General features: G+C 34.7%; 1 protein-coding gene across 5 annotated transcripts in view; it reads left to right on the top strand.

The window, feature by feature from the left end:
- The window catches only part of SOX5 (SRY-box transcription factor 5), a 980,574-nt gene that overhangs the window by 852,156 nt on the left and 101,795 nt on the right, over positions 1–26,623 (top strand). For all 5 annotated transcript variants that reach the window (XM_059682385.1, XM_059682383.1, XM_059682384.1 and 2 more), the window contains one exon: positions 15,224–15,309. In XM_059682385.1, the coding sequence (XP_059538368.1) occupies positions 15,224–15,309 (86 nt within the window). The remainder of the gene's footprint in view (positions 1–15,223; positions 15,310–26,623) is intronic.

The raw sequence follows: 26,623 nt of genomic DNA, 5'->3' as shown, positions 1-26,623 counted from the left end.
ATATACCTCTTTATATTTAATTATAAATATGTAAAAGTAGGATATTAGAAATCTGTATGTTATAATCTGTATCCTATGATACATATGTATAAAAATCATGATATGTACTACATTATTTATAATGTATGTGAGAACAAATAGAGTATATTCTATTTATAAATATAAAATATATTGTGCCATTTTTCTTCTTTTACATGTTTTACACATAAATCACACTGAATCATATTTTATTAAGCTGGACGTTCCATATTTTATTTGTTTTCTACTAATGAATACTTAAATTTGTCTACACTCTTGACAGTTTTAAGCGCTGTTACAATAAACATTTTGCATGCACATATTATCCTCAATATTTGGTATTTCAATTTTGTGTATTTGTCCCTTATTTGACCATTTTTACCTGAGAGAATGCCTCTAAATTCTAATGCTGAGATGGTTAATGCAGGCTTTAAAACATTCAAAACTGACTCCTCCAAGTTAAGCTATGAATAAGCATCAGTGAGAAGTAACCTGAAACTATTAATTGTCTGAATTTAATAAATTCTTTCAGAAAAAAATTAAACAAGGTATCAGAAGACCTTGGTAATCCCAACCCCATTTCATATTATTCTATGCCCTTAGGCAAGTCATTTTTCTCTTTGTGCCTTAGCTTTTAATCTTTAAGGTAGCTACACTCATTAGTAATGTCTGCCCAACTCACTGCACAGATTATAAAAATCGGATGGGATAAGTGTATGCATTTTAAAGATGTTAATTATTGTATAATGTATCTATTAGTTATTAAATGTATAAGCCTGTTTTGAAAATTTAGAATGTGACATAATGAAAAGGATTTCAGGAATATATTCTAGGGCACTATATTTCTGACCATTCAAGACATTTGCATTATTTGTTTTTCATTTGGGGGGGGAAGGGAACATTCCATAACAGTTGTTAATTTCTGGAGGTCTAAAATTCACCATCCTTGTGGAAAGCTCTAAGCGAGGACTCATCCCCAATTTATATCCCATAGGCTTATTGTTACAGTGGTTTAGGAAGCTTTCTGTTCTCAAACTGCAGATCACAGACTCTGGCTACACTCCAGGAGGAAGGATGTCGATCAAAAACCCTGATAGAAAAGTAGAAAGGCTATAGTGTCAAGAAATGAAATGCTTGCTAAACCCTAATACTAAAAGTGAAAAATAAAAGAGAAATAGCACTTGATTTGGTGTTAAGTGGCTCCCACAAACGCCCTTCTTCCAAATCCCTACTTTCTAATACCTGAATCTTTTTGGATGCTTTTCTCCGTAATACTTCCTTACTCATAAGACACAGAGGCAAAATTTAGACATAGTAGTCTAATATATAGATCTGGATATTGAAGCAGTTCCTTAATTAATGTTTCTATTTGAGCAGCTTAAAATGAGTTATTATGCAATAGCTTAAATGATGCCTTAGCAATAATGCTGGAATAGAGAAGGAAAAGGAGACTTTTTTGATTCATTGTCACCTTTTCAGGGATGTTTAAATTTCTTAGATAATTAATCCAGGTATTTTTACTGGTACTGGAATTCATTTAATTTATGGGCAAAGATGTAACGAAATAATGCTATTATCTTTTATATGTAGAAATGTCTTCCCATTTGGATAAGTGTTTCCCCAAGAGTTTACTAGCCAACTAGGTAACTATTAAATTAAGTAAGATAAGTGTTCATATGCTATGCCACATTAAAAGACATAGTATTTTTTATTTGTAAAAATCTCTAACTGAAAAATGTGAGCCTGTGGCAAATCAGTTAAGAACTACCAATTACCTAAAATATATATTTTAAATACAAGCAGAGGCATAGATACATGGAACAGTCTGACAGCTATCAGAGGGAAGGGGGATGGAGGGGACTGGAAAAAAATATCTTTTAAAGTAGTTGTATAGTCAAACAAAAGATGATTTATTAATTTTACCTTCTCAAATAAAATTCATGTGAAATATGTATATTGATTATTATTTTGAGTTTACTATAAAATATTAGCATTTCTCATAAAAAATTTTAAATAGTAAAGCCATTTTATACTACTTCAGAAAATCTATAAAGGCATTATAGATGTTCTGCATTTAGAAACACCTTCACCTTTGCTTATGTATAACATATTAATTATTCTGAATCTAAGTTAGGTTCTGCAGATGCTTTAGAAGAATTTTAGATTTAATTACCTGAAATGAGGAATAAAGTATTGCTAAATTTATTGCTACAGAAAAGCAAAGTTCATTTTGTTTGGATTTCCACAATTCCAAAGTGATTTGAAATAATCACTACGAAGGACTTTGTTTTTATCATTTGTTTTTATATAAAGCATTTTTTCTAGTAAACACCTTAAACGTGCTAAGGTGCTTTAATGCCATTATAATAGTGGATTCTTGATCATGAACAGAAATTAGAAAATTTGTATTATTTATTTTTAATATCCAAGGGGATATGAATTGCTTTTAAAATCAAAATTTACAACAGAGATTTTTTTTGATTTTTTTTATTTATATTTATTTATTTTTTATTGCCTAAAGTATTACAAAGGGTATTCCATATGTGTCCATTTTCCCCCCCTGCCCTAGACAGTCCCCTAGCCTCCCCTATTCCCCGGTGTCTTATGTCCATTGGTTATGGTTATATGCATGCATACAAGTCCTTTGGTTGATCTCTTACCCCCCTACCTCCTGCACCCATCCTCCCCGGCCTTCCTGCTGCAGTTTGACAATCTGTTTGAGGCAGCTCTGCCTCTGTATCTATTATTGTTCAAAAGTTTATAATGGTCTCTATTATCCATGAATGAGTGAGATCATGTGGTATTTTTCCTTCATTGACTGGCCTATTTCACTTAGCATAATGCTCTCCAGTTCCATCCATGACGTTGCAAATGGTAAGAGTTCCTTCCTTTTTAGAGCAGCATAGTATTCCATCGTGTAGATGTACCACTGTTTTCTAATCCATTCATCTACTGATGGGCACTTAGGCTGTTTCCAGATCTTAGCTATGGTGAATTGTGCTGCTATGAACATAGGGGTGCATATATCCTTTCTGATTGGTGTTTCTGGTTTCTTGGGATATATTCCTAGAAGTGGGATCACAGGGTCAAATGGGAGTTCCATTTTCAGTTTTTTGAGGAAACTCCATACTGTCTTCCATAGTGGCTGCACCAGTCTGCATTCCCACCAGCAGTGCACAAGTGTTCCTTTTTCTCCACATCCTCTCCAGCACTTGCCGTTTGTTGATTTGTTGATGATAGCCAGTCTGACAGGTGTGAGATGGTACCTCATTGTTGTTTTGATTTGCATCTCTCGGATGATTAGTGACTTTGAGCATGTTTTCATATGTCTCTTGGCTTTCTGAATGTCCTCTTTTGGAAGGTGTCTATTTAGGTCCTTTGCCCATTTTTTTATTGGATTGTTTATCTTCCTTTTGTTAAGTTGTATGAGTTCCCTATAAATTTTGGAGATTAGGCCCTTATCAGATATGACATTGGCAAATATGTTTTCCCACACAGTGGGTTTTCTTCTTGTTTTGTTGATGGTTTCTTTTGCTGTGCAGAAGCTTTTTATTTTGATGTAGTCCCATTTGTTCATTTTCTCTTTCGTTTCAAGTGCCCTAGGAGCTGTATCAGTGAAAAAATTGCTTCGGCATATGTCTGAGATTTTGAAAATTTACAACAGAGATTAATTACGGAATATTATGAAAGAAGCATTCAATGTATGAAAACATTTTACAGAAGATACTTTATCTTCTCCATGTTCTTATTTTCTCTTATCCTCAAACTCTAGGCCTCTTTTTCCCTCTTCATTTTCTATTCTACCTTTGTGTTACTGGTAGCTGATCTAAAACACCATTATTGTTCAAAATATATCCTGTACAAAAGCTAATTTGTTCCTTATTCTTATTATTACTATTTGCTTACAGTTTGATTCCTGTGCTAAAACTTGAGCTTTTGACATAGAAAGAATTGTCTCCTGTGTTTGATATTTGTTAATTTCTGAATTAAACAAATTATTCCTTCATTTATTCATCAACAAACATTTTAACAAACTGTATTATATATTTAACAGAACTGTGCATTAAAAAAGTCCCTATGCTAGAACTGGGGATTTAAAGATGAGTAAGACATCATCCCTGCTTTTAGGATGCTCCTTGGGAAGAATGGGATAGACACAGATGGAATATGATAGATGTATGCATAGAATTTAACAGAACTCAGAGGAAAGGCAATGCATTTAAATCTAGGAGTGGTGGAAAGTGCCAAGAATGATTTATTAGAGTCTAGGCCTTTACATCAAATCCCAAAGGAAGAAAGGCAACTAAACAATTGAATAAGTTTTGGGGGTGGAGGAATACAGAAATAATACTACAGACAATTATTAAAAAACAAACAAACAAACAAACAAAAAACACAGCTTGGAGGAAGACCAGAAAGCAAAGGTTGAAATAGGGTGTACATGAACCTATAAGCAGTTTGGTATTGTGAATTAATTATAAGGCAAGGAATGACAAATGAGTAGTTTAAGGACATAAAAAGAGACAACTCAAAATATTTATAGACCTTACTTGCTGGAGGTACTGAAAAAACACTGAAAGGCTAAAAACTAGGGTTGAGATCATACTGGCATTTATTCATTCTTCCATCCATCCACCCATCCGTCCATCCATCCATCCATCCACCCACCCATCAATCCATCCATCCATCCATGCATCCATCCATCCATCCATCCATCCATCCATCCATCCATCTATCCATCCATTCAAACATCTATCCATGTTAAGCCTTACTTCTCTGGTTCAGTTTTGTTATTTTCAGTCCTTAACACACAGTATACTATAATTAATAAATATTGTAAAACTCTAATTACAATCAATGAATATTTATTGTGTACTTGTAATGAGTAACACTTGAAAGCTGAATAGAGAATTAATTTCTTTTGCAGAGGACTGGAGGCAGGGAGCTCTTCTAGTAGTAAGAAATGAAAGTCTGGGAGTTATAAAACAAAGCTTGTGATTGATTGGCCAGGGATGGTCAAAGGGAGGGAGAAATAAAAGAGCTATTGTGCATATGTTTAAGGACACGATATGTATACATTTTTACCTTTATATTTGAGGACCTCAATAGATTCTAATCAACCTAAATATATCTTGGTACTATATGAAATAGGTACAACTGCAGGCTAGTTCATTAAGACATTTCACGCACTCATTGCTCTGATCCTTACCTTTAAGGGCCAGCCATTCATTCATTCAGTAAACAGTTATTGAGTATTTATTGTGCAATAGTTATTGCAGCTCTTAGACTTCTCTCATCTTTTTTAATTCCTCTTTTAAATTTAAGACCAACCCCTCCTCTGATTTTTTTCTCCAATGATTTCAGTTCAAATAAAGTGTTCCCTTCTTTGATAATTATTGTCTTTCCTATTCATTTGATTCTAATCCCATGGCTTGATTCATTTCACTTTCCATAGCTGTATGTCATATTTTTATAACTGAAAATACATGAAGACAAGAACTGTAGCTTTTATTCCTTTATGTCCTCCACATAGTATTTGATATATGTAAAGTATCTGTACATTAAATTGAATACATATATCTATTTTGAAAATTGAAGTATATATTTGCATAATGGTCTAAATATCCTATGATGATTTCTTATTAAATTAGGAATGACTATAGTACTTACTGTGAGATCCTGGAATAAATAATTTGTAGACTGAAAATAATATCTACCTTACTAAGTTGTGAAAATTAGATGAGTTTTCATAGTGGTATACACATATGTGTAAATACATCCATATCTATATGGATGTATATATGTATGTTTATGTCTTTTAACAGAATGCTAAAAGTTAACAAATATTAGTTGCTCACATTTCAAATCAGTAGTGGAATAATAAATTACTTTAAAATTATGTTGAACCCTGGCTGGGTGGCTCAGTTGGTTGGAGCGTCATTCCACAAGGTTACAGGTTGCGATGTTCAATTCCCAGTCAGGGCATATGCCTCAGTTGTGGGGTTGGTGCCTCAGTTGTGGGGTTGGTGCCTCAGTTGCAGGGTTGAGTCCCAGGTCAGGGCTTATACAGGAGACAACCAATTGATGTTTCTCTTTTCCTTCCTCTGTGTCAAATCAATCAATCAATCAATCAATCAATAAGATGCTGAACAATTTAATACCTCTTTGTGTAAAAATGAGCCTAAATTATGATTTTTTTCCTTTTTCTTCCCCTGAATCTATTTTCCCCCCATAAAACTGATCGTAAAGTCTGTCTCCCAAATCTGTTATGTCTTCTCTTTCCCTTATGATAAGTTTAGGCCATTATCATTTCCCACTAGATTTACTGTAGTAGTTGTCACACCTCTATTTGTCTCCAGTCTCTCCCTCTTTCAATCAATTCTATTCCTTGCCATAGAATTGATCTATCTAAAACAAATCAGACTATGCCACTTTCCTGCTTAAAATCTCTCGGTGACTTCCCATTTCCATCCATGGCGTCCTTTTTAACTTTATTTTATCTTAGGCTCCTACAGAGCTCCCACCATCTGAAAGTAAGAGTGGTAAAAGCAGAGTATTTTCAGTACTAATCTGAAAAAAAGAAAAAGATTAAAAAGGGCATTCCTGGCCCCAGCTGGGTAGCTCATTTGGTTAAAGCATCATCCCGATACATCAAGGTTGTGGGTTTGATCAGGGTACATACAAGAAGCTACCAATGAATGCATAAATAAATGGAACTACAGATATCTCTCTATCTCTCCCATCCCTTTTCGTTCCTTTCTTCTCCTCCTCTCCCTCACTTTCTTTCTCTCTCTCTCTCTCTCTCTCTCTCTCTCTCTCTCTCTCTCTCTCTCTCTCTCTCTCTCTCCCTCTCCCCGCTTCTCTCAGTCTCTCTTTCTCTCTCTCTAAAACAAAGAGAAATCTTAGTTTAATTAAATAGTGGAGGCTCACTTTGTGATTCTCTAACACTTAGAAGACATGGAAAGTAGATACTAAAATGGTCATGGAAGATAATTTGGTATTGAAAGTAACCATTTTTAAGAGACATTTTAACCAATAATCTTCCTTGACACTCTTTTGCAAGTTAAGTGCTTCTTTTCTTGAGGTGTCTAGAATATCTTCCTCACTCTTCTCTGTTCATTGTATCATTGGATTCGTTTTCATGTTTATCCCCCTCACTTGATTCGGAATTGGTCTAGGGCAGGGATTTTGCGTGTGCAAGTGTATAGGTTTAATTTCTATATTTTCTAGAATCTAGAGAAGTTAATCTGGTATTTGTCATGGAACTAATACAAAAGTAAACCAACCAACCAACCAAACAAACAAACATGGAAGGCTAATAAGGGACGGAGTCACCTTATTTCAATGAAAATAATGCCAGAAACTGTCCAGAACCTTTATATTAGTTCAGTGGATGAAAGGGTATGTGTGTGTGTGTCTTTGACCTCGGGTAAAAACATACCTGCTTTTGACAATCTTCCTCAGCCTAAATAAACTTGTTAGAAAATGTTTTCCTTACCCTGTGCTATATAGCATAGAAATGAACCTTTCAGAGTGTTGCTGGAGATAATGATTATCTAAATATTCATTAATTACATGGTAATGTACTTAACATACTTCCTGAGGGGTTGAGTTATTTAATATTAGCTATATCATTTGTATCTATATTTATTGTAAGCTACCTAATATTCTGAAAACAATTGACTAATATGCCTCAGTGTATTTTTCAACTCTTTGAAAAATTTTGGTTTTAAGCTAAAATTTTCCATACTTAGCTTTGAAATAAGAAGCAAATTAATTTTGGAAAGGCTTAGGGAAAAACTGTTCAAATGGTTAAAACTAGGAAAGAGAAAAAGAAATTACTTTTAACTAGTTGAAAGTCAATTTCAATAACTTACACATGGTTGAACTTTAAAAGTCAGAATTTTCCATTATCTATGTTTTACAAAATAAGTCCCTCATGCGGTATTTACAAAATAAACCTGTTGTAATAGTTTTTAGTACAGTTAATTGAGGGATACCACAAATAGATGACATTATTTATTTCAGTAAAATATTTTTCCTCAACAGTTTCTGAATTTTTCTTTTGACATTAAGAACTACCCTTGACCTTGTTTTTAAAGTTTTATAGATTCTTACAGTCTAGTTTAGAACACTGACACATGCATGTACTATATTTTGAATTTAATTAAAATTTTAGATATATTGGCCATTTTCACAGTTGCTGTATTTGTGTTTACTTAGTAACCTGGGACAAATTTCAATTAAAGTCAATATTTTAGCACTAAAAAAATGGTTGTAAGATAAACATGCTTCAAGTTATGTATGTTTATATGTAGAATGGAGATGTTTACTATGCGTGATTCCTTAAACACAAACTTTTGGAAATTAGATATCCTGTTTATGATTACAGATTTATATCTTGGAAACTATATATGATAATAGATATATAATAGCTAGAATAGTCTTTTTAATTCCCACTGTCAGTCTTTTATTTTCTCTAATTCACTTAAACTCAAAAACATTTATATGTGGCTGTATGTGGCAAACATTTTTTTAAAAGTTTTTATTGATTTTTAGATAGGAGGAAGGGAGAGGAATAGAGAGATGGAAACATTGATGAAAGTGAAACATAGATGGGCTGTCTCCTTAACACCTTCCTATTGGGGATTGAGCCTCTAACCCAGACTTGTGCCCTGACCAGAATTGAATCAGGGACCTCCTGGTTTATGTGTGGACTCTCAACAACTAGGGCACACTGGCCAGACCAGCAAACATTTTGTATTGGTTTTTCTGGGCTTCCATAACAAAATATCACAAACTGGACGGCTTAAACCACAGAATTTGTTTTCTCACAGTTTTGGAGGCTAAAGACTTCATTCGGAGGCCTCTTTCCTTGCCTTATAGATGGTGGTCTTTCCCTCTGTCTTCACATGTTTGTCCTTCTGTCTGTGTTATTTGTGTCCTAATCTCTCTTCTTATAAAGAAAGCATTCTATTTGAATCGGAGTCCACACAGAGGACTTCATTTTACCCTACTTATGTTTGAAAGACCTTATCTCCAAATATAGTAACATTCTGAGATGCTGAGGGTTAGGACTTTAAGATATAAAATCTGAGAGGGAAAAATTTCAGCCCATAACATATATGTAAGATTATGTAGCTCATATAAATATTTCATATACATACATACATACATTTATATGTATATGTATACAATATGGCATGTGCATAAATATACACACCCACACAATTCACCTGTGAATAGGGCAGGGATTAGGGCTCCTGACCCCAGGCAGTTGAAAATTCTTATATAACTTTTGACTCCCCAAAAACTTAATTTACCTTGGTATCCATGAAGGATTGGTTTCAGGACACCTCGCGGATACCAAAATCCACAGATACTCAAGTCTACTATATAAAATGGCATAGATCAATGTATACAATCAGCCCTTTGCATCTACTGACTCCCAAACAGGTATTTACTGAAAAAATTCACAGGCAAGTGGACCAGCACAGTTTAAACCCGTGTTGTTCAATCTCCAAAGGAATGATAATTATATTAATTTTATTAAGTATACATTAATGAACTTAGAAAATGAAGAAAGATAAGATTCTAATATATGCATTTTTTAATGTTATGGAATAGTCCAGATTTTAACCAAAATGAGTCTCAAATGTACTAATGTATAACACTTAATTTGTTATTCACAATTAGATGCTAGTAATTTTCAAGTGCTCAAAACAACTATGCAGATGTTTGATATCAATCCAAATTGATGAGTAAGTCTTTATCCCTGGGTTCCAGGATCATGTATAAGACCTCCTACTACTTAACTTCTTTAATGATACTTGTTAAAACTTCATTTCATATCAATTGCTGTTTCATATCCAGATACCCTCAAGTCTGAAGTATGTAAAGTTTCCCAACTCCCTGGCTTCAATCTCTTTCCCTTTATTCTATCACCTATCACATAATCTGTTTTTCTCTCTATTCCTTCAGCATGTCCTAGTCAAACTTTGACACATTTCACCTTACCTAAAACATCTCTCCTCCCTTCCAGCTGCACATTTTTGAAGGCCAAGCTCACCATTATTTTTACCTTTACTCTGTAAAGAGAAGTTTTCCCTTAACTCCTATATGCTCACTGATTATCACCACTGATCAAATAAACACTTAATTAGAAAAGATAGCTGTGTTTTAGAGACCAAGTTTTATTGTGTTGTGTTTTGTTGTTTGTTGTCTCCCACAGTGCCAAGCAAATGTCTGGTCACATGGTAGATGTTATAAATGCTTATTAATTGATTAATTCATAACAGGAAAAGTAAATTAAATAAAATGAATTATCACTGTGAAGAGCACCAAAGTCTCTATACTTCTGCTATAGTTAATTTTAAGATTATATTCATTAAATGGAAATTATAAATGAATTATATTTTCAGTACTTAAATTGTCAAAACTAATAGCTCTATTATCATGTTTATTTTTAGGTTTGTATAAATACAAATTCAGCATTTAAACATCTAAAATTCCCTTTACTTGATAAAATGTTATGTTTTCTAGATTAAATATTAAAAATATCAAATGTAAGCAAATTCCTATTATGTAACATCAATCACGCCCCCTTATCATTGTTTTCTCCTTATTTGCTGGTTCTTTCTCTTTGGCATAGAACCATGCTATAATTTTTACAAGTATATGCCTTTTAAATAAAGTTTTATTGATCATACATCCTTCATAAGCTACTGCAGAACACCTCATTGCAACTGTTAACTTTCGCCCTTCTCAAATGAATACATATCATGTGTGGCTCTTATTAAAATTTTAATCCTAACTCAGAGCATATATCCTTGCTACCTTAACAAGTTATCTCAAAACTTAGTGGCTGCACAACTGGCATGGCTCAGTGGTTGAGTGTCTACCTATGAACCAGGAGGTCACGGTTCAATTCCCAGTCAGAGCACATGCCTGGGTTGTGGGCTTGATCCCCAGTGTGGGGCATGCAGGAGTCAGCCGATCAATAATTCTTTCTCATCACTGATGATTCTCTCCCTCTCCCTTCCTCACTGAAATCAATAAAAAATATTTAAAAACCAAACAACTTAGTAGCTTAAAACAACAAACATTTATTTGAACATAGCCGTGGTAGGTACCTCTGGCTCAGGATCTTCCCCATAGCTGCAGTCAAGGACTTGGTCGGAACTGTAGTCATCTTCAGGATGACTTGGGGAGGAATCCACTTCCAAGCTCCCTCCGTTGGCTGCTGGCAGGCCTCCTGTCTTTGCTTGCTGTTGGTCGAAGAGATCAGTGCTTTGCTACATGAGTCTCTCCAAAGAGCAGCTCACAACATAGCTGCTTGCTCCAAGACATAGAGGATAGAAATGGGGAAGAGTAAGCAAAACAGAGCCAGACACTTTGTGTAATTTATTCTCAAAAATAGTACCTCGTCACTTTTGTGTTCTATTTGAGAGGAGGGATTTACACAAAGGGTCATTGGGAGGCATTGGGGCTCCATCTTAGAGGCTGCCTGCTACTATGGATTTGGGGTAGGGTCTGAAATTCTACATTTCTAAGAAACTCTTGGTGATGCCAATATTGCTCTTCAGTGGCTTTCTTTCAGTAAATAAGGCTCTACACTTTATGCCCCCAGCTTCTTAATTTCAACCATCCGGTATTGATCACTCTCACTCCAATTATATTTTCTCACTGTCTACTCCACTGACATTGTCCCTGTTGAAGTTACCAATGATTTCCACATTACTAAATTCAGCATTTAAAAAAAAAACAGGTCACTCTTTCGGAAAATCTTTCTTGACTTGGCTTCTGGAACACCTAATTTACATTTCTCCTCAGTTTTTCTGTAGTTGCCTATCTCCTTGACCCTAAATGTTAGTGTATCCCGCAATCCAATATCCTTGACTTCCTTTTTTTACTACTAACTTCAAAATGATCTCATGAAGGGTTGATTATAGCTTTACATTTCAGATATGTGTTGACCACTCTCAGATTTGTCTCCTGTGGGGATTTCTGCCCTAAAATCCTGGCTTATTTATCAAGTGCCTCAATGAACACCTCTATTTGGATATCTAACAGTAATGTCAAATTTAAGATGTTCAAATCCAAACTCTTAATCCCCCCCACCCTTGCCTTTCCTCTTAACCTGGTCCAGACTGGCAATCTTGCTTCTCATCCATGTTTGGAAAACCCAACAACAAATAGTACCACTGTACAATCAGCTATTAAAGTCAAAACCCTAGCAGTTACCCTTGAGTTTTCTCTTTCTTTCATTGTAAAAAAAAAAAATCATTAGGTTTAGTCAGTTCTGCCTCTTAAATATCACTTGAATTTCTCCACTCTCCATCCCAACATCATCACCCTGATCCATACCATTACTATGTATTATTTATACAGAGTTCTACATCTTTTTTTATTATTGACTAGGGGCCCGGTGCACGAAATTCGTGCACTGGGTGTGTGTGGGGGGGAGTGTCCCTCAGCCCAGCCTGCCCCCTCTCACATACTGGGAGCCCTCAGGCGTTGACCCCCATCACCCTCCAATCGCAGGATCGGCCCCTTGCCCAGACCTGACGCCTCTGGCCTAGGCGTCCGGCCCGGGCAGCGGGGACCCGCAGCTGCAGCAGCCCATGATCGTGGGCTTCGCTTTAGGCCCAGGCAAGGGGCCCCTAGCTCCCGGGACTGCCAGCTTCGACTGTGCCCAGCTCCCATCGCTGGCTCCACCCCTACTTTCTGCTATCACTGGCCAGGGCGGCAAAGGTGCCTGATTCTCCGATCATGGCTGGGGGGCAGGTCAAAGGGGGCCCCAGGGCCCCCTTTGCCCTGCCCCCCAGCTCTTAGCTCCCCCCTGGGTTTCTGATCACTGTCAGTGGCAGGGGGCTTCTTCCTGCTTTCCCTTTCGCCTCCCTGCATTGTGCCTACATATGCAAATTAGCCGCCATCTTGTTGGCAGTTAACTGCCAATCTTAGTTGGCAGTTAATTTGCATATAGCCCTGATTAGCCAATGAAAAGGGTATCGCCGTACGCCAATTACCATTTTTCTCTTTTATTAGTGTTGATTGTAGCTTCCAAACCAGTAGCCCAAAGGATTTACGGAACTTGTCTTTTTTCCATGCCCATAAATTTTGTTTTGGTTTTTAATTTTTTTTATCCTATGGGGTAAAGTTTAGATTCTTTAAAATTGTTTATAAAGCTGTACAAAATCTGGCCCCTGATTCCCTGTTCAGCACCATTTATCTCTACTTCCCCTGAACTTCAACAATTTAATGACTAGGCTATGATGCAACCCTTCCATTTGACTCTGTCTTCATGAAAATTGTCTCCCTTGCTGAAATGCTCTTCCTTCCTTCCTTCTTTGCCTGGCTAGCTTTTATTTCATTCAAGTTTTAGATTAAATATCACTTCTTCCTAGAGGCTGTCTTTGACCTCTTAGACTGGGTATGGAGTACCCACAATGTAGTCTATAGTGTTATATATGTCCTTATCTTAACAGTCATAATATTTTATACTAATTTCTATATTTATCTTTTTATTTTGAATTATCATTGCTCCCATTAAGCTCTTACATTTGGGAAGGCCAGATCAGCAGAGGTAGATTCAAATATTGGTATTTTGAAGCCTGAAACATATACTTTGGGGAGCCTCTTTAAGAATAAAAATATCTACACCCATACATAAGTGAAAATTGTATGTTCACTTATTAAAAGAAATTCCAACAAAGTAGAAACTTATGGAAGCTGAAGAATATAAAACATATGACCCTATGCATACACTGCTAGGGGACCTCCCCAGAATCCCAAAGCATAAGCCTCATTAAATTCTCAGAGTCCCAAAGAGTAGGCTTTATTAAATTCCCAGTTAATACACCTGTGCATATTAGTATTCTTTAGAGCTCTATTTCTAGTGTCAAGAGCAGTGCTCAACAACAGAGCAAGTACTAAATAAATATTTTTGAATGAATATATTAACTGAGTTATTGTCAGGTATACTTTTCATACATTTGACATTCAATAAGTTTTTCACAAATTGGATTTTCAATACATGTCTTATATATTAGAAAATTGTTTTATAGTTATTTTAAATTATTTTCTGTGTTCATATTCAAATAATAATAATGTACATATTTGTTTGCATACATTAGGGGTCTATGCAAAATGTCTGTTGCACCTCTTTTCAAAGTGAAAAAAAGTTTTGTATCAAAAATATACATTACAGTCCTCCTTATGTGTATATATATATATGTACATATATGTGTCTATATCTTTATGGATTATATATATTAAAACTTTAAGGTTAATTTTTAATTACTAAGATTTACTTTTTTATATGTTCTCACAAATAGAAACCTTTGGGAAGAAACTATCTATTTTCTGTTTTCTTTTTCTTTTTATAAACATTTGTCTGTGGAATAATAAAGGTAACAATATTTTATGTAACTTAAAAAGTACATTAGGCCTGACTGAGCATTGACCTAGGAACCAAGGGGTCACCAGTTCGATTTCTGGTCAGGGCACATGCCAGAGTTCCTGACTTGGTCCCAGTAGAGGTGTGCAGGAGGCAGCTAATTGATGTTTCCCTCTCATCGATGTGTCCATCTCTCTCTCTCTAAAATATATATGTGTGTGTGTGTGCGTGTGTGTGTGTGTGCATGTGAATGTGTGTGTGTGTGTTTAAAGTACATTAAATGTTTTCTTTATTATGAATGTGCCCACAAGACATTATTAAAGTGGTTACTTGAATCATAGATTCAAAAGATAAGCTACTTGCCTTAAAGCTTTAGAGTTTAGTTTGTTAAAACAGAATTAAGTTTGTTAAGTTCCTTTTATTATAATGTTTTATAATAACATTTTAAATTTGTTGAAGAGTTGGTGCTCATACCAAGATTGTCAGGTGTGCATGTGTGTGTGTGTGTGTGTGTGTGTTATAAAGTGCAACCCTCTGATCAATGCACACTTTTTCCTCCCATTTTTCTAAATACATCATGAAAAAAGGATGAGGTTTCCGCCTTAATTGCTTGTGCCTTTTATTCACATTCCTCTCTCAGCCAGATTTGTGAAAAGAGAGTTAGTAAAAGGCTGCACAATAGGGCTTTTCATTAGGCCTCAGCAAGGCACACAAAAGAAGGCTTTTGGAAAGAGTGAATGCATGAGTTTAATTTGCAGGTGGAGAGTAGATAAAAGGTGCTGACGCCTCTATTATTCTCTTACTTAGGTGACCCTTACCCTGTTCAGCTGATCCCAACTACCATGGCAGCTGCTGCCGCAGCAACACCAGGCTTAGGCCCACTCCAACTGCAGGTAAGTCAGGAAACAATATGGCAGAGACAAAGGTTAAGTAAATACCGAAAACAGCTATTATCCTGTTAAAGCAAAATAAAACTGACTAGTGATATTTGTCTCACACTTTTTTGTTTTTAAATTTCTTTGTGCTGATCCTCAACCAAAAGTTGAGATGTTTCTTTTATGTCTTAGCCCTGTTTTAGGTACTAAAGATCGCTTATTGTAATTTTTTATTGCCTTGTATGATTTAACAAAATGAGCTGTAGTCTTGCTTTGATTACCATGTGCCATAATTTTGTCACAGAATGATGCTCATCAAGACTCAAAGAACAGAAAACCTACAAAAAGTATTCAAACAGGTACTTATGGAGCAAGGCAACTTAACAAAAACTACATTTAAAAATGTTCAAGATGCCCAGTATTATTAAAGTACTCTATATGTCTCTTTGTTATCCTGCTAATGCCAGCTCAGCTGGGGAAGTGAGGAGAAGTAGACCAAATAAGCAGGTGCCTAAATGAGCACAACTTTATCCAGACATTCCAGTTAAGACCTCTTATACATAGTCTTCTATATCCAAGAATGTCAATGATAGCTTGAGTAGATGACCAAGTAATTTTGGAAATTTTGTCTCTGGGTTTGAAAAGAATATCAATAAAAATGTATTAAAGTGATCTTTTATTAACTATTTAAATCTTTGCATCAGCATCCTACATAATCTTTCCTAGTTTCTGTTGTTATGGACTTGATAGTTACGGAATTAATAGGAATATCAGAGCAGCTGATGATAGGATTAGCCACCCCTTTTAAGAAGCATTATATTTTTCTTCACCCAAAAGACACAGTAAACCTGTGAAGCCAGATATAAAGCACTGGTGCTTCATAAAATTAAATCATACTCATGAAATCATTGTCATGATAGGTGATCTTAGTCAATAAGGAGAACGATAGTTTTATATTGCAGCATCAAGAGACAGATACATATGGTCAACCAAGGGGATTTTCAGAAGAGCTGGTGGGTTTCTGAAACTCCAGTTGAGCCACACAGGGGGAGTTGAGGCACATTATGTTCCACAGAGGTTAATAATAGTCAATCCTATTTTACCTGTTCTGCAAAAATCTAGAGTGTCTGCTTCTTTGAGCTGGAAATACCTTGGGAATTGTTGGAGCCATGGGGACAATAAAAGTAACATGACATTTCTTATGCTTTGAAATGGCATCTGTGAAATATCTACAATATAGAAAAGTGGTTGTAATAGGTAAAACTAAAAAGAGTAGTGGAATTAAAGGAAGAGGGGAGATCATCCAGCAATAGGTTTGAATGTGAAAAAAAAATAAGAGTTTTAGAGATTTAGAATGCCTGCTTTCAAAGGATGTTAGATGTTCTCTTTTCCTTTCACCATTGGGTTAGCAGTAAATGGCAGCAAGTGCGAGATGGAGGCTTCCCCTACGTTTCATTGCAGGATTCTTGCAGAGTAGCTTCGTTAGACAAACATCCAAACCTCTTTTCCTATGGAGATAGTATTATAATATTTGACACACAGTTTCATTTCCATCCTTATAGCAACACATTCCCTTAAAGTTTAAAGATATAGATTGTTTTTCTTTATCAGAAAACAAGAAAAAGGACACCAAACATGCTCACTTTTGCTTTAACTATAATTTGATCTATAAACAGGAGAAGAATCCTTTATATAAGTGGCATTGTACCCATATGAGTTTTAATTAGGATCTCAGTAAATTATCAGTGGTATAACAAGAAAATTAATAATCTAAAACTCTGTCACGGTAAGCTATTAGATACTATTAAAACACACACACATACACATGTTGGCTCGTGATTAAAAAATGAAATTCAAATGCAGACACATCCCAAACTTATGTCATGGCTAATGGTCTTGCTTTTCTTTAAAGTGGAGTGACTCTTACCTTTGCTGGGAGTCTTACATCACTTTACTCCCTACTTATATTCCTGACACTGTACTCACAGATCCCTGACCTTGACTTCAGCTTTCACCAGAGGCACAAAGTGGACTGTAATACTTTCCCTCTCCTGCTTTAAAATAGCATCCACGTTCTTCTCCACAAACCTGCCCAGATGCGTCAGAGAAAAGCTAACCTCCATGCCTAGTCAGAAGTCCTATCTAATCCTTATCCAACATTGACCCCAACCTTGGGAAACCGTTTCCAAGAGGTTTCATCTCAGTGGAGTATAACGTATGAGGCAGTTTTAATTTTCTCCAAACTCTGCTTTTAATTATACTTGGTTAAATCTCCATTTCTCATCCCTTAATATGCCTTGAGTACCCTCCATCACGTTCGAGTCCCTTTCAGTTACTAAGATTCTTTTTCAGTTATTAAGAAATAATTTTTAGCTAATAACAGGTGGTTTAATTTAAAACATGTCATTTGGCTCTACTTTTAAAATAATTTTTCTTATCTTTATTGTTTTTTTTAAATAAAAGTTTTGTTTATGGGTTTTACTTAACATAATATTACCCAAGCATTTCTAGATTCTTGTGCTAGATTTTATGCTAAGGATTTCACAAGTATTATTTTCATTTCATTCGTATTATATACTACTTTGTGTTGTGTATTAATAACTCCATTTGACAATGAAGAAAACTTTGGGTCACAGGGTCCAAAATCCATGAGTTTAAATAATTATATTTGCTTCTCCAAATACAGGTGATATTATTTGATACTTTGGAAGCACTGCTCCTCTTAGAACTTTTGCTAACACAGTAACCTGCTAATCAAATTATAACAATGATGCTGATTAATTGGCACTAATACAAATGCTCTTTATGTATTGTAATACTAAATAAAGTAGCAGGGTTCGTAATGACAGCTATCTACGTTGATTTTTGCATTTTTCATTTCATACCTTTTTATACAGATTACAAGGTGTCCCAAAAATGTATATACACTTTGAATAATTAGAAAGGCAGTGTTTCTTAAAACATATTTCATTTTCAAAAGTCTAATGAAATATATAGATATAGTATGTATACATTTTTTGGGACACCCTGTATTTTTATGTGTCAATTCAAGACTCTCTTTTATTAACATCTAGATCTAAGAAGGGACACTATAAATATATTCACGCTCATGGTTGACTTTCTTTACCTACCATTTGTATTTCCCCTTGAAATCATCTTTTGCATAGCATTCATTGTTCATGCTTGGGTAATACTATGTTAAGTAAAACCCATAAACAAAACCTTTATTTAAAAAACAATAAAGATAAGAACAATTATTTTAAAATTAGAGCAAAATGACATGTTTTAAATTAAACCACCTGTTATTAGCTAAAAATTATTTCTTGTTCTTAGATATAATAATGAAATATTTACCATGCAATAAAAATACGTTACATTTAAATATCACCTTTCTGTGTACTTTTAGGTACAGTTAAAATAGTCTAAGCATTGCCTTATGTTTATTTTTATAGAAAAAATGACTTATTTGGATTATGTTTATAACACATACAAACCAACATTTTACCAAGGCACCATTGTATTTATTTCTTTTATAGTGAATATCTGTCTTTGTCTCTTCTGCTTCTTAAGTCTTTCCTGAGCTTCAGATACATATGGCCAACTGTTTATTGGCTATTAGTTCGCTATTCAGAGGAAAAATATAGATGTTTGCAAACACCAGAAACAGAGCAAAATAAAACTCACCAATTTTTTCCTTGCTCCCAACCACTCATTCTCTGGTCTTGGCATATAGCTCAGTTCCATCCATTGTTTAACCCAGGAACAAGAGAGCTATACTTAATCCCTCTTCCTCTGAACCTATTCATTCTTTCCAAACACCAAATACATCAAGAATCCATCTTTTTTTTTTCCTTTGTTTTTTCCTTCGTAATTGTTACACTTCTTGGTCCCAATACCCTAATTTGCTTGCCTAATTTACTGCCATAGCCCCTAAACTGGTCTTTCTGTCTCCATCTTGCCTCCTTCAATGTACTCTCTAGTATACATTAGTCAAAATGATTCTTTTGATTTTAGAAAATCTAATCCCATCCTCCCCCTACTTAAAGACTTTAAATGACTCCCTGGAGTTATCAAATCCTCTCTCCACACTCCTCTCTGTGGAGTCTCCTCTTCCTGGAGCTTTAGCAACATTTTTTTACCAAGCTCTCTCACTTATCCCTGAGGTTGCAAATTAAAACGTCATTTTTCCCTGACTGATACAGCTCAGTTGGTTGAGCATTGTCCTGTGCACCAACAGGTTACTGGTTTAATTCCTGGTCAGGGCACAAGCCCAGGTTATGGGTTCAATACCTGGTCAGGGAGTGGAAGAGAGGTAACCGATCAGTGCTTCTCTCTCACATCAATGTTTCTCTCTCTCTCCCTCTCCCTTCCTCTCTCTGAAAAAAAAAAAGTTAAAAAAATAAAACTTCATTGGTCTGGATTAATGCAGCTCTTATGTTCCCAGAGCACATGGTATTTCCCCTCTCACATAGCACTTTGTAGAATATGTTTTAAAGCCTACTTTCTCACCTCTACCAGATGGCAAAATCTATGAAGTCAGTGACTCACTATCATTTGCACTTAATCAAGTGCTTGAAATATTTTATGGACTCAATAAATATATATTAAATGAATGGGTGAAGAGTGAATCTTAACATTACACTTTCAATAAATTATGCATCTATTAAGCTCAAATAGCTATTCTGCTTTATAATATTGGAATTAACTGAATATTCATGATTAGTTTCCTATGTAAATTTATTTTCATCCTTTAAAAAAAGACAATAGCAGAAATACAAATATCAAAAGCATTAGTGGCTCATGGAAGAAAAAAATTTATAGTCTGAATTTAATTCAATAAGATATACATTACATTTTTTAAATAAAATGTATTCTCATTTAATAAAATAAAAGAGACTTACGAAAACATTACAGGCCATTTTGGGCACTATGGTATCTAAGAAATTACTTGTATAACTATTTTAGCCCATACTAACTTAGTCAGCTCCCACCTCACGAGATTCTTTGTGTCCTTTGACTTGCTAACACATGTTTCCACCTTAGAGTTTTACATTATCTGTACCTCTACCTGAAAGGCTCTTTCCTTTGCCTGGAAGACCAATTATCTAGTTCAAGAATCTGCACTAATGTCATCTCCCTGAGGCCTACCCTAACTAACCTATTTAAATCATAAAATAACCTTCCCATAAATACGACTCTTTCTATTTTTTTTTTGCTCTGTGTTCTCTCTATAGCACTAGTAATCTTCAATCATACTAGATAACTTATTTATTAGGTTTCTTATTTACTGTCTGTCTGTTCCAAATATTCTCTAAGCTCCACCAGAACAGGAACCATTATACTTTTTGTTGTTATTCATTAATTATCTTAAGTGCTCAGAAGAATACCTAGCAAATAGCTGGCTCTCCATGCATACTTATAAAATGAAAGAAACGCTTATGATTTAATGGTCATAATAATTTTTAATCAAAACAACAAAGCAATGTATGCTTAATTTCCTGAAAAAATAATATACATTAAAAACCAGGGAACTTTCATTTTTTCAGCTCCTATTAGGACAGTGGTTCTCAACCTTCCTAATGCCGTTCCTAATGCCTTTAATACAGTTCCTCATATTGTGGTGACCCCCAACCATAAAATTATTTTCGTTGCTACTTCATAACTGTAATTTTGCTACTATTATGAATCGTAATGTAAATATCTGATATTCAGGATGTATTTTCATTGTTACAAATTGAACATAATTAAAGGATAGTGATTAATCACAAAAACAATATGTAATCAGATATGTGTTTTCCGATGGTCTTAGGCGACCCCTGTGAAAGGGTCATTCGACCCCCAAAGGGGTCGTGATCCACAGGTTGAGAACCGCTGGATTAGGAGATTCTTAGTGTGTGAGAAATCTCTAGCTCTCGCTCTCCTGTTCATTTCTCCCATTCTCTTATCATAACCATGGGCTACTGCATAAAGAATGTGTTTCAGCTTTATTAAAGTTTATGTAATTTCTTTAAGCTCATATTTTATAAAAAGATCAAATATTGCAACATTGATTATTCCTATATTGTTTGTTAATGTACAAGAATACATAACAAGCTATGCATAAACATACGTAGACATATGAAATCTGAAGGTACTTTTGACTCAATATGGCTCACCTTGCTAATATAACAGTAAATTAAACTATTTCTAAATAGTGGAAGGATGTATTATAAAAAGTATAACTAGCCAATTAGCAATCTCATATAATGCATTTACCTTCTTTTTCTTCCTCCTCAGCATTTTGTATCTCTTCCGCTTCCAACTATTCTTTTCATCTAAAAGTCAAAGATGATTTGACATTTTTTCTTCTGATAGTGTCGCTTTTTAAACAATGGGGATTCATTTATGTAGAAACGCTAGTGCCCCTGTGCACGAATTTGTGCACATCTAAATGAAATTAATTAGAAGGTGGCTTGCAGGGCGGGACTGTGGTTGTGTGCTGCAGCTCGAAGGGCATCTTCAAGTGAGAGGGCTCCCTCCTACAGGTGGGGTTCCTCGGCCTGGTCTGCAGTGATCAGGTGGAAACCGACTCTCCAACATCCCCCGAGGGGTCCCAGATTGGGAGAGGGTGGTTCTCCTCTCTGGTTCTGGGGCGTGTCACCCAAGAACTACTGCTGCCAAGTCACCGGAGCTCAGCAGCTCCTGCATTGAACGTCTTCCCCCTGGTGGTCATGCACATCATAGCTACTGGCCAGTCAGCCAGTCCAATGGTCACTTAGCCTTTTATATATATAGATATAGATAATATAGCTTCATTTTAATATTAAAAAGTGAGTATAATTATTTAAGAAAAATAAAGTTACATCCTGAAACTTTTGGACTTTTGTGACTACATAAAATTACTAGGATTACTATCTATTTCTAATTATAAAATCAAGTAATGGCAGCAATCCATCTAACATTTATTTCTCACCTTCATTGTCATTAATTTGCATTTCACTTGATGGGCATCATGAAATTTTTTAAATAGTAACAGTTTCAGTGTAGTATACTATTTCTAATTTTTAACGAGGCTTCTAAGATTTGAAATTAGAAGGAAATATTTATCCACTTATTTCTCACTTTATAAATACTGTATCTGTGTTGGCCAAAAGATGGATGCCACCTGTTATACCTATAGGAAGCCAAACATGTTGACTCTAACCAATGATTAATAGTTATAAGCAAAGAAAAAAGAGTTGTTATATTTTACTCAAAATAATCAAGTAGCATTCATTCAAGAATTTTATTGAATTAATTAACCTTTTAATAGCTTTAGTTGGGTTCTTTTTAAATCTAAAATAATATTTTTGAAACACAGACTCAACATTACAAGCTGTCATAAATCACATGGACCTGCAGTTTCCGAAACCAGTAATGTCAATAATATACATTTGCCAGGATAGAGGAAATGAGAGATGACGTGTGATCACAGAGGAGAATGAATCATACAAAATATCAACTGAAATCAATATTTTTCATAGCTATCAAGGGCCCATGGAAGTCAGTGGAAATGGCTTAAGATTCTATCTAATAGAGTAACATCAAGGTAGACGTGGATGAAAATTGAAGTTCATCTTTTTATCAACCTTGTACCAGTCTCTGAAAAAGGTCAATAATTGTGACAGGACACAGATAAATGCTTCATAATTCTTAGAGCACTAGACTCTGGCTTTATGTTTCTGACCAAGAGAAAGCCCCAGAAAAATCAATAAGGGAAAAATAACCATATGGAGAGATCTAGATGTGAGGATTTTGACCTTCTTATTGAAGGAATTACTTACAAGGATAAATACTTGTATAGCACTCATCTTTCCCTACCTAGATACTCTACTATTCAGATTAATTTTTAGATCATAGTCATTTCCATTCAGGGTGAAAAATGATCACCTGCACCTCATTTCAGTGGCAACCCTGGTGTGCTGTTTGCTGTTGGACTTCTGTCTGCATGAGTGGGTTTCCTTGCAGGTTAAAAGAATGAATTCCCTCTTTTCCTCTCCCTTCAACCCTGAGCCTGCAGGGCAGACAGACAGAAACACACATATGATTAATACAGCACAGCTGCAAGTGTGAGTCATTTGCATATGTATTAATAGAGGCAAAAAAAAAAACCCAACAACAATTAAATTATATACAGAGACATTCTGCATACTAAAGAACGTATGCAAATAGGCCTGAAAAAGTGCAGCCAACATTTTCTCTGACTTTTGCAAGTCCATATTGGCTAGAGTCAGAACCCAGCCATGTTCAAGAATCTCCTTTAAGAAAGGACCTGCTAGGAGCTACATCCATAGTTATTACCACCCCTAGGGTTCCCGGGAGCTGTTTGACATTTGGACAATGATGGCTGTACAAGCAATGTCTTTTTCATGTTATTTCTGTATTTGCTTGTTTCCGGTAGCTTTATGGTGTCTCAGTACACGCTAACAGATACATCAGTACACGTGTGCTTTCCACAGTACCCACTGATTATGTAGTTATTTGAAGCTATTGTAACTACCAATCAAATAAATGGTAAATGTCAAAGTTAGATTTGAAGTTCTATCGTGTTATGCGCTAAAGTAATATAAATATTTGTCAGTGCCAGGACTTCTTGTCACAAGGCTATGCCCATTCCTTGATGGCATTGCATCTTCTCTTAAGCAAAACATTGTTAGGTTACCCCAAAATGTTTCTGGGCTAATCATCATACATAAAAGTATTGCTAGGCTCAAGGCCAAAAGTAGGAATAATACTGATTTATTGAAATGGTAAAAGTGTAAGTTTTTTAAAGTTATTAAGAAAAACAGAACTACTTCATTTTCCAATCTTGGTTCTATATGAAAAGAGAGAGCAACTAATATTCTTCACATTCACAGATTGCATTTATATTAAACATGTGTTCTTCAACTTACTTCTACCTTTCATTTATAGTATTAGTATCCTTAATTTATTCAAGGAATATTTCATGAAGATGAATTTAACCTTAGTTATAAACTTTTGCATAAATAGAAGTTATCACCTTAACAGGACCAATAAGAATCTTGAACGTAGAGTCCAAATGAAGACATGTGCCCCTTAAGAGAAAGAAATGCTGGGTTTTTGTGTATGTGTTGTTGTTTTTTGTACCAGAAAACTGTTGAATATTATCCATGAATATTATCCATTATTTGTATGGCTAAGTCTCAACTCATGCAACTGGCACATGTAAAATTGCATTACATACTGGTGAATATAGGGCAGACGTCTTTGTAGTTAATTTATTACATACAGAAAAATTTAGTCTCTTGGAAGGGGATAATTAGAGGGAAGAAAACAAAAAGACTAAAGTGAAACTTTTTATTCTATTAAGACATTATCTTTAGATTAATACTTTATTACTTAGTGAGAGTCATTATAACCTAATGGTCTAAAGTATGATACCTGCAGCCTTAGATCATGTTTCTGCTATTTACTCGGTCTGACTTTAGGCAAGTTACCTAACCTCTCCAGGCCTTAGTTTGCCTGTCTGTAAAATATGGGTATAATTGATATTGTGAGGATTAAATGAGATAATATACATAAAGTGTTTAGAGCAATAAAAGTATTAATTACCATCTATCAAATACTATGTGCTAGGTAATAATAAATGCTTGGTATTATTAGTTACTTAATAAATGTCATTAACTGGTACTAAACTTATTTTTTATTTCCTAAAGGAAGTCTCTCAGATTATAATTAAGCAGGCATTTTCTCTGTGGATTTACTTTTCAGGGCAGCATCTAAAGCAGATTAGTAAATGGAGGCATATTGTTTTATTTGTGAGGTAATATTTTTATTCCCCTATGTAGCGTAATTTTAAGGCGCATCACAGGAATCTATGTGAGGCAAAGAGTTTACTTATCCAAAAGCAATTAAAACAATAAAATAACTGATTATGTAGTTATTTGAAGCATAGTGCTCTATCTTTTGCTGCTATTCACTCTTTATCTCAATATTTATATCTATAAAATAAAAATGATGTCTCCAGTTGAGTCCTGTTTTTCCATTGATATGATGCAAATGAGTTGTCTCTATGAGCTGCTTGCAACTATTCTAAATAAATACTTTATTAAATTTATAATGTTATTTACATTAATGCTTTTCATGTGATATACACGTTTAAATAGTATAAGAAAGATTTTCTGACATAACCCTTTAAAGCTTACTCTTTGCCTAAAATGCATAATAAGGCACATGTATTTTATTCCTTTAGAATAGCTAAGCTATTTCTCATATAAATATAAAAAATATATAATTTGCATTACTTCTTAGTTTCAAACTTAAGTGGGAAAGCAAATTATTTTTATAAACCCCATAATTTCCTGGAATTTTAATTATGCAGCAAATATTCTTTGTAAGCTATTAAGCTAAGCATAAAGAATGCAGATGAATCAGTTAGGAATACGTGGTGTCATAGAAGAGTTTGAAATAAAGAGAATGTATTGAATGTGAGTATGAGATAGAATTTGAAGGAAGTCATACAACCTCCTGTCCTAACAAGTATATTTTAAATAGAAAGGACCACAGAGACTGCTAAAAACAGTTGTTTCAAACTATTTTAAAAAGCTTCAGTGGCTTTAAGCACCCAAAACAGTACCATTCACTTTTACTTCTTTATACAATGACTTCTACTGCCTGAGAGTATTCAAATGAAAGATTCTGCTGCTGAAACAAACTTGAAAACACAAAACTACTTAAAAACCATTCTTCTATTCCAACTCCTTAATGTTATTGATGAGGCAATTTAGGCTCTAAGTAGTGACCTGGCTAAGTCAGACATTAACAGAAATGTGCCTGAAATCTTAGCAACTGAAAGCTAAATCTAGCTTTTTCCCATTTTACCATGGTTTCCTTAAAAATAAATGTATATGTTTATATATATATATATATATATATATATATATATATATATATATATATATATAAATTTTTAGTTGTTTCATATAAAATGAGGGGGGAATTGCTATTTTTGCATTTAGACTGTTAAATTAAGGATGAATAAAATAACAGGTAGGATTTGCATATTAGTGACAATGGCAACCTCCTGGATTGCTTTCATTTTGCTGAGTTCAGTGATTGTGCTCTGGGAATTAATTCTTTTGTGAGAAGCTATTGAAAGATCAAGGAACCCAGAAAACAAAACAACAGAGAAGCATGCTGTTTCAAATCTATTTGTTCATAGAAGGTTCAAAGTGAGATTGTTTACATCACAAGTCTTGTTGATATTTCATTTGCTTCTTAGAAGAAAGATAGTATTCAAAGATGATTATATAATCATGCAGATAAGATTTTACAGTCATGAATGAACTGTTCT

Source organism: Myotis daubentonii, chromosome 2, assembly GCF_963259705.1.
Source record: "Myotis daubentonii chromosome 2, mMyoDau2.1, whole genome shotgun sequence".
In the NCBI taxonomy this organism is placed as follows: Eukaryota; Metazoa; Chordata; class Mammalia; order Chiroptera; family Vespertilionidae; genus Myotis; species Myotis daubentonii.
This window is presented reverse-complemented; position numbering and strand designations above follow the sequence as displayed.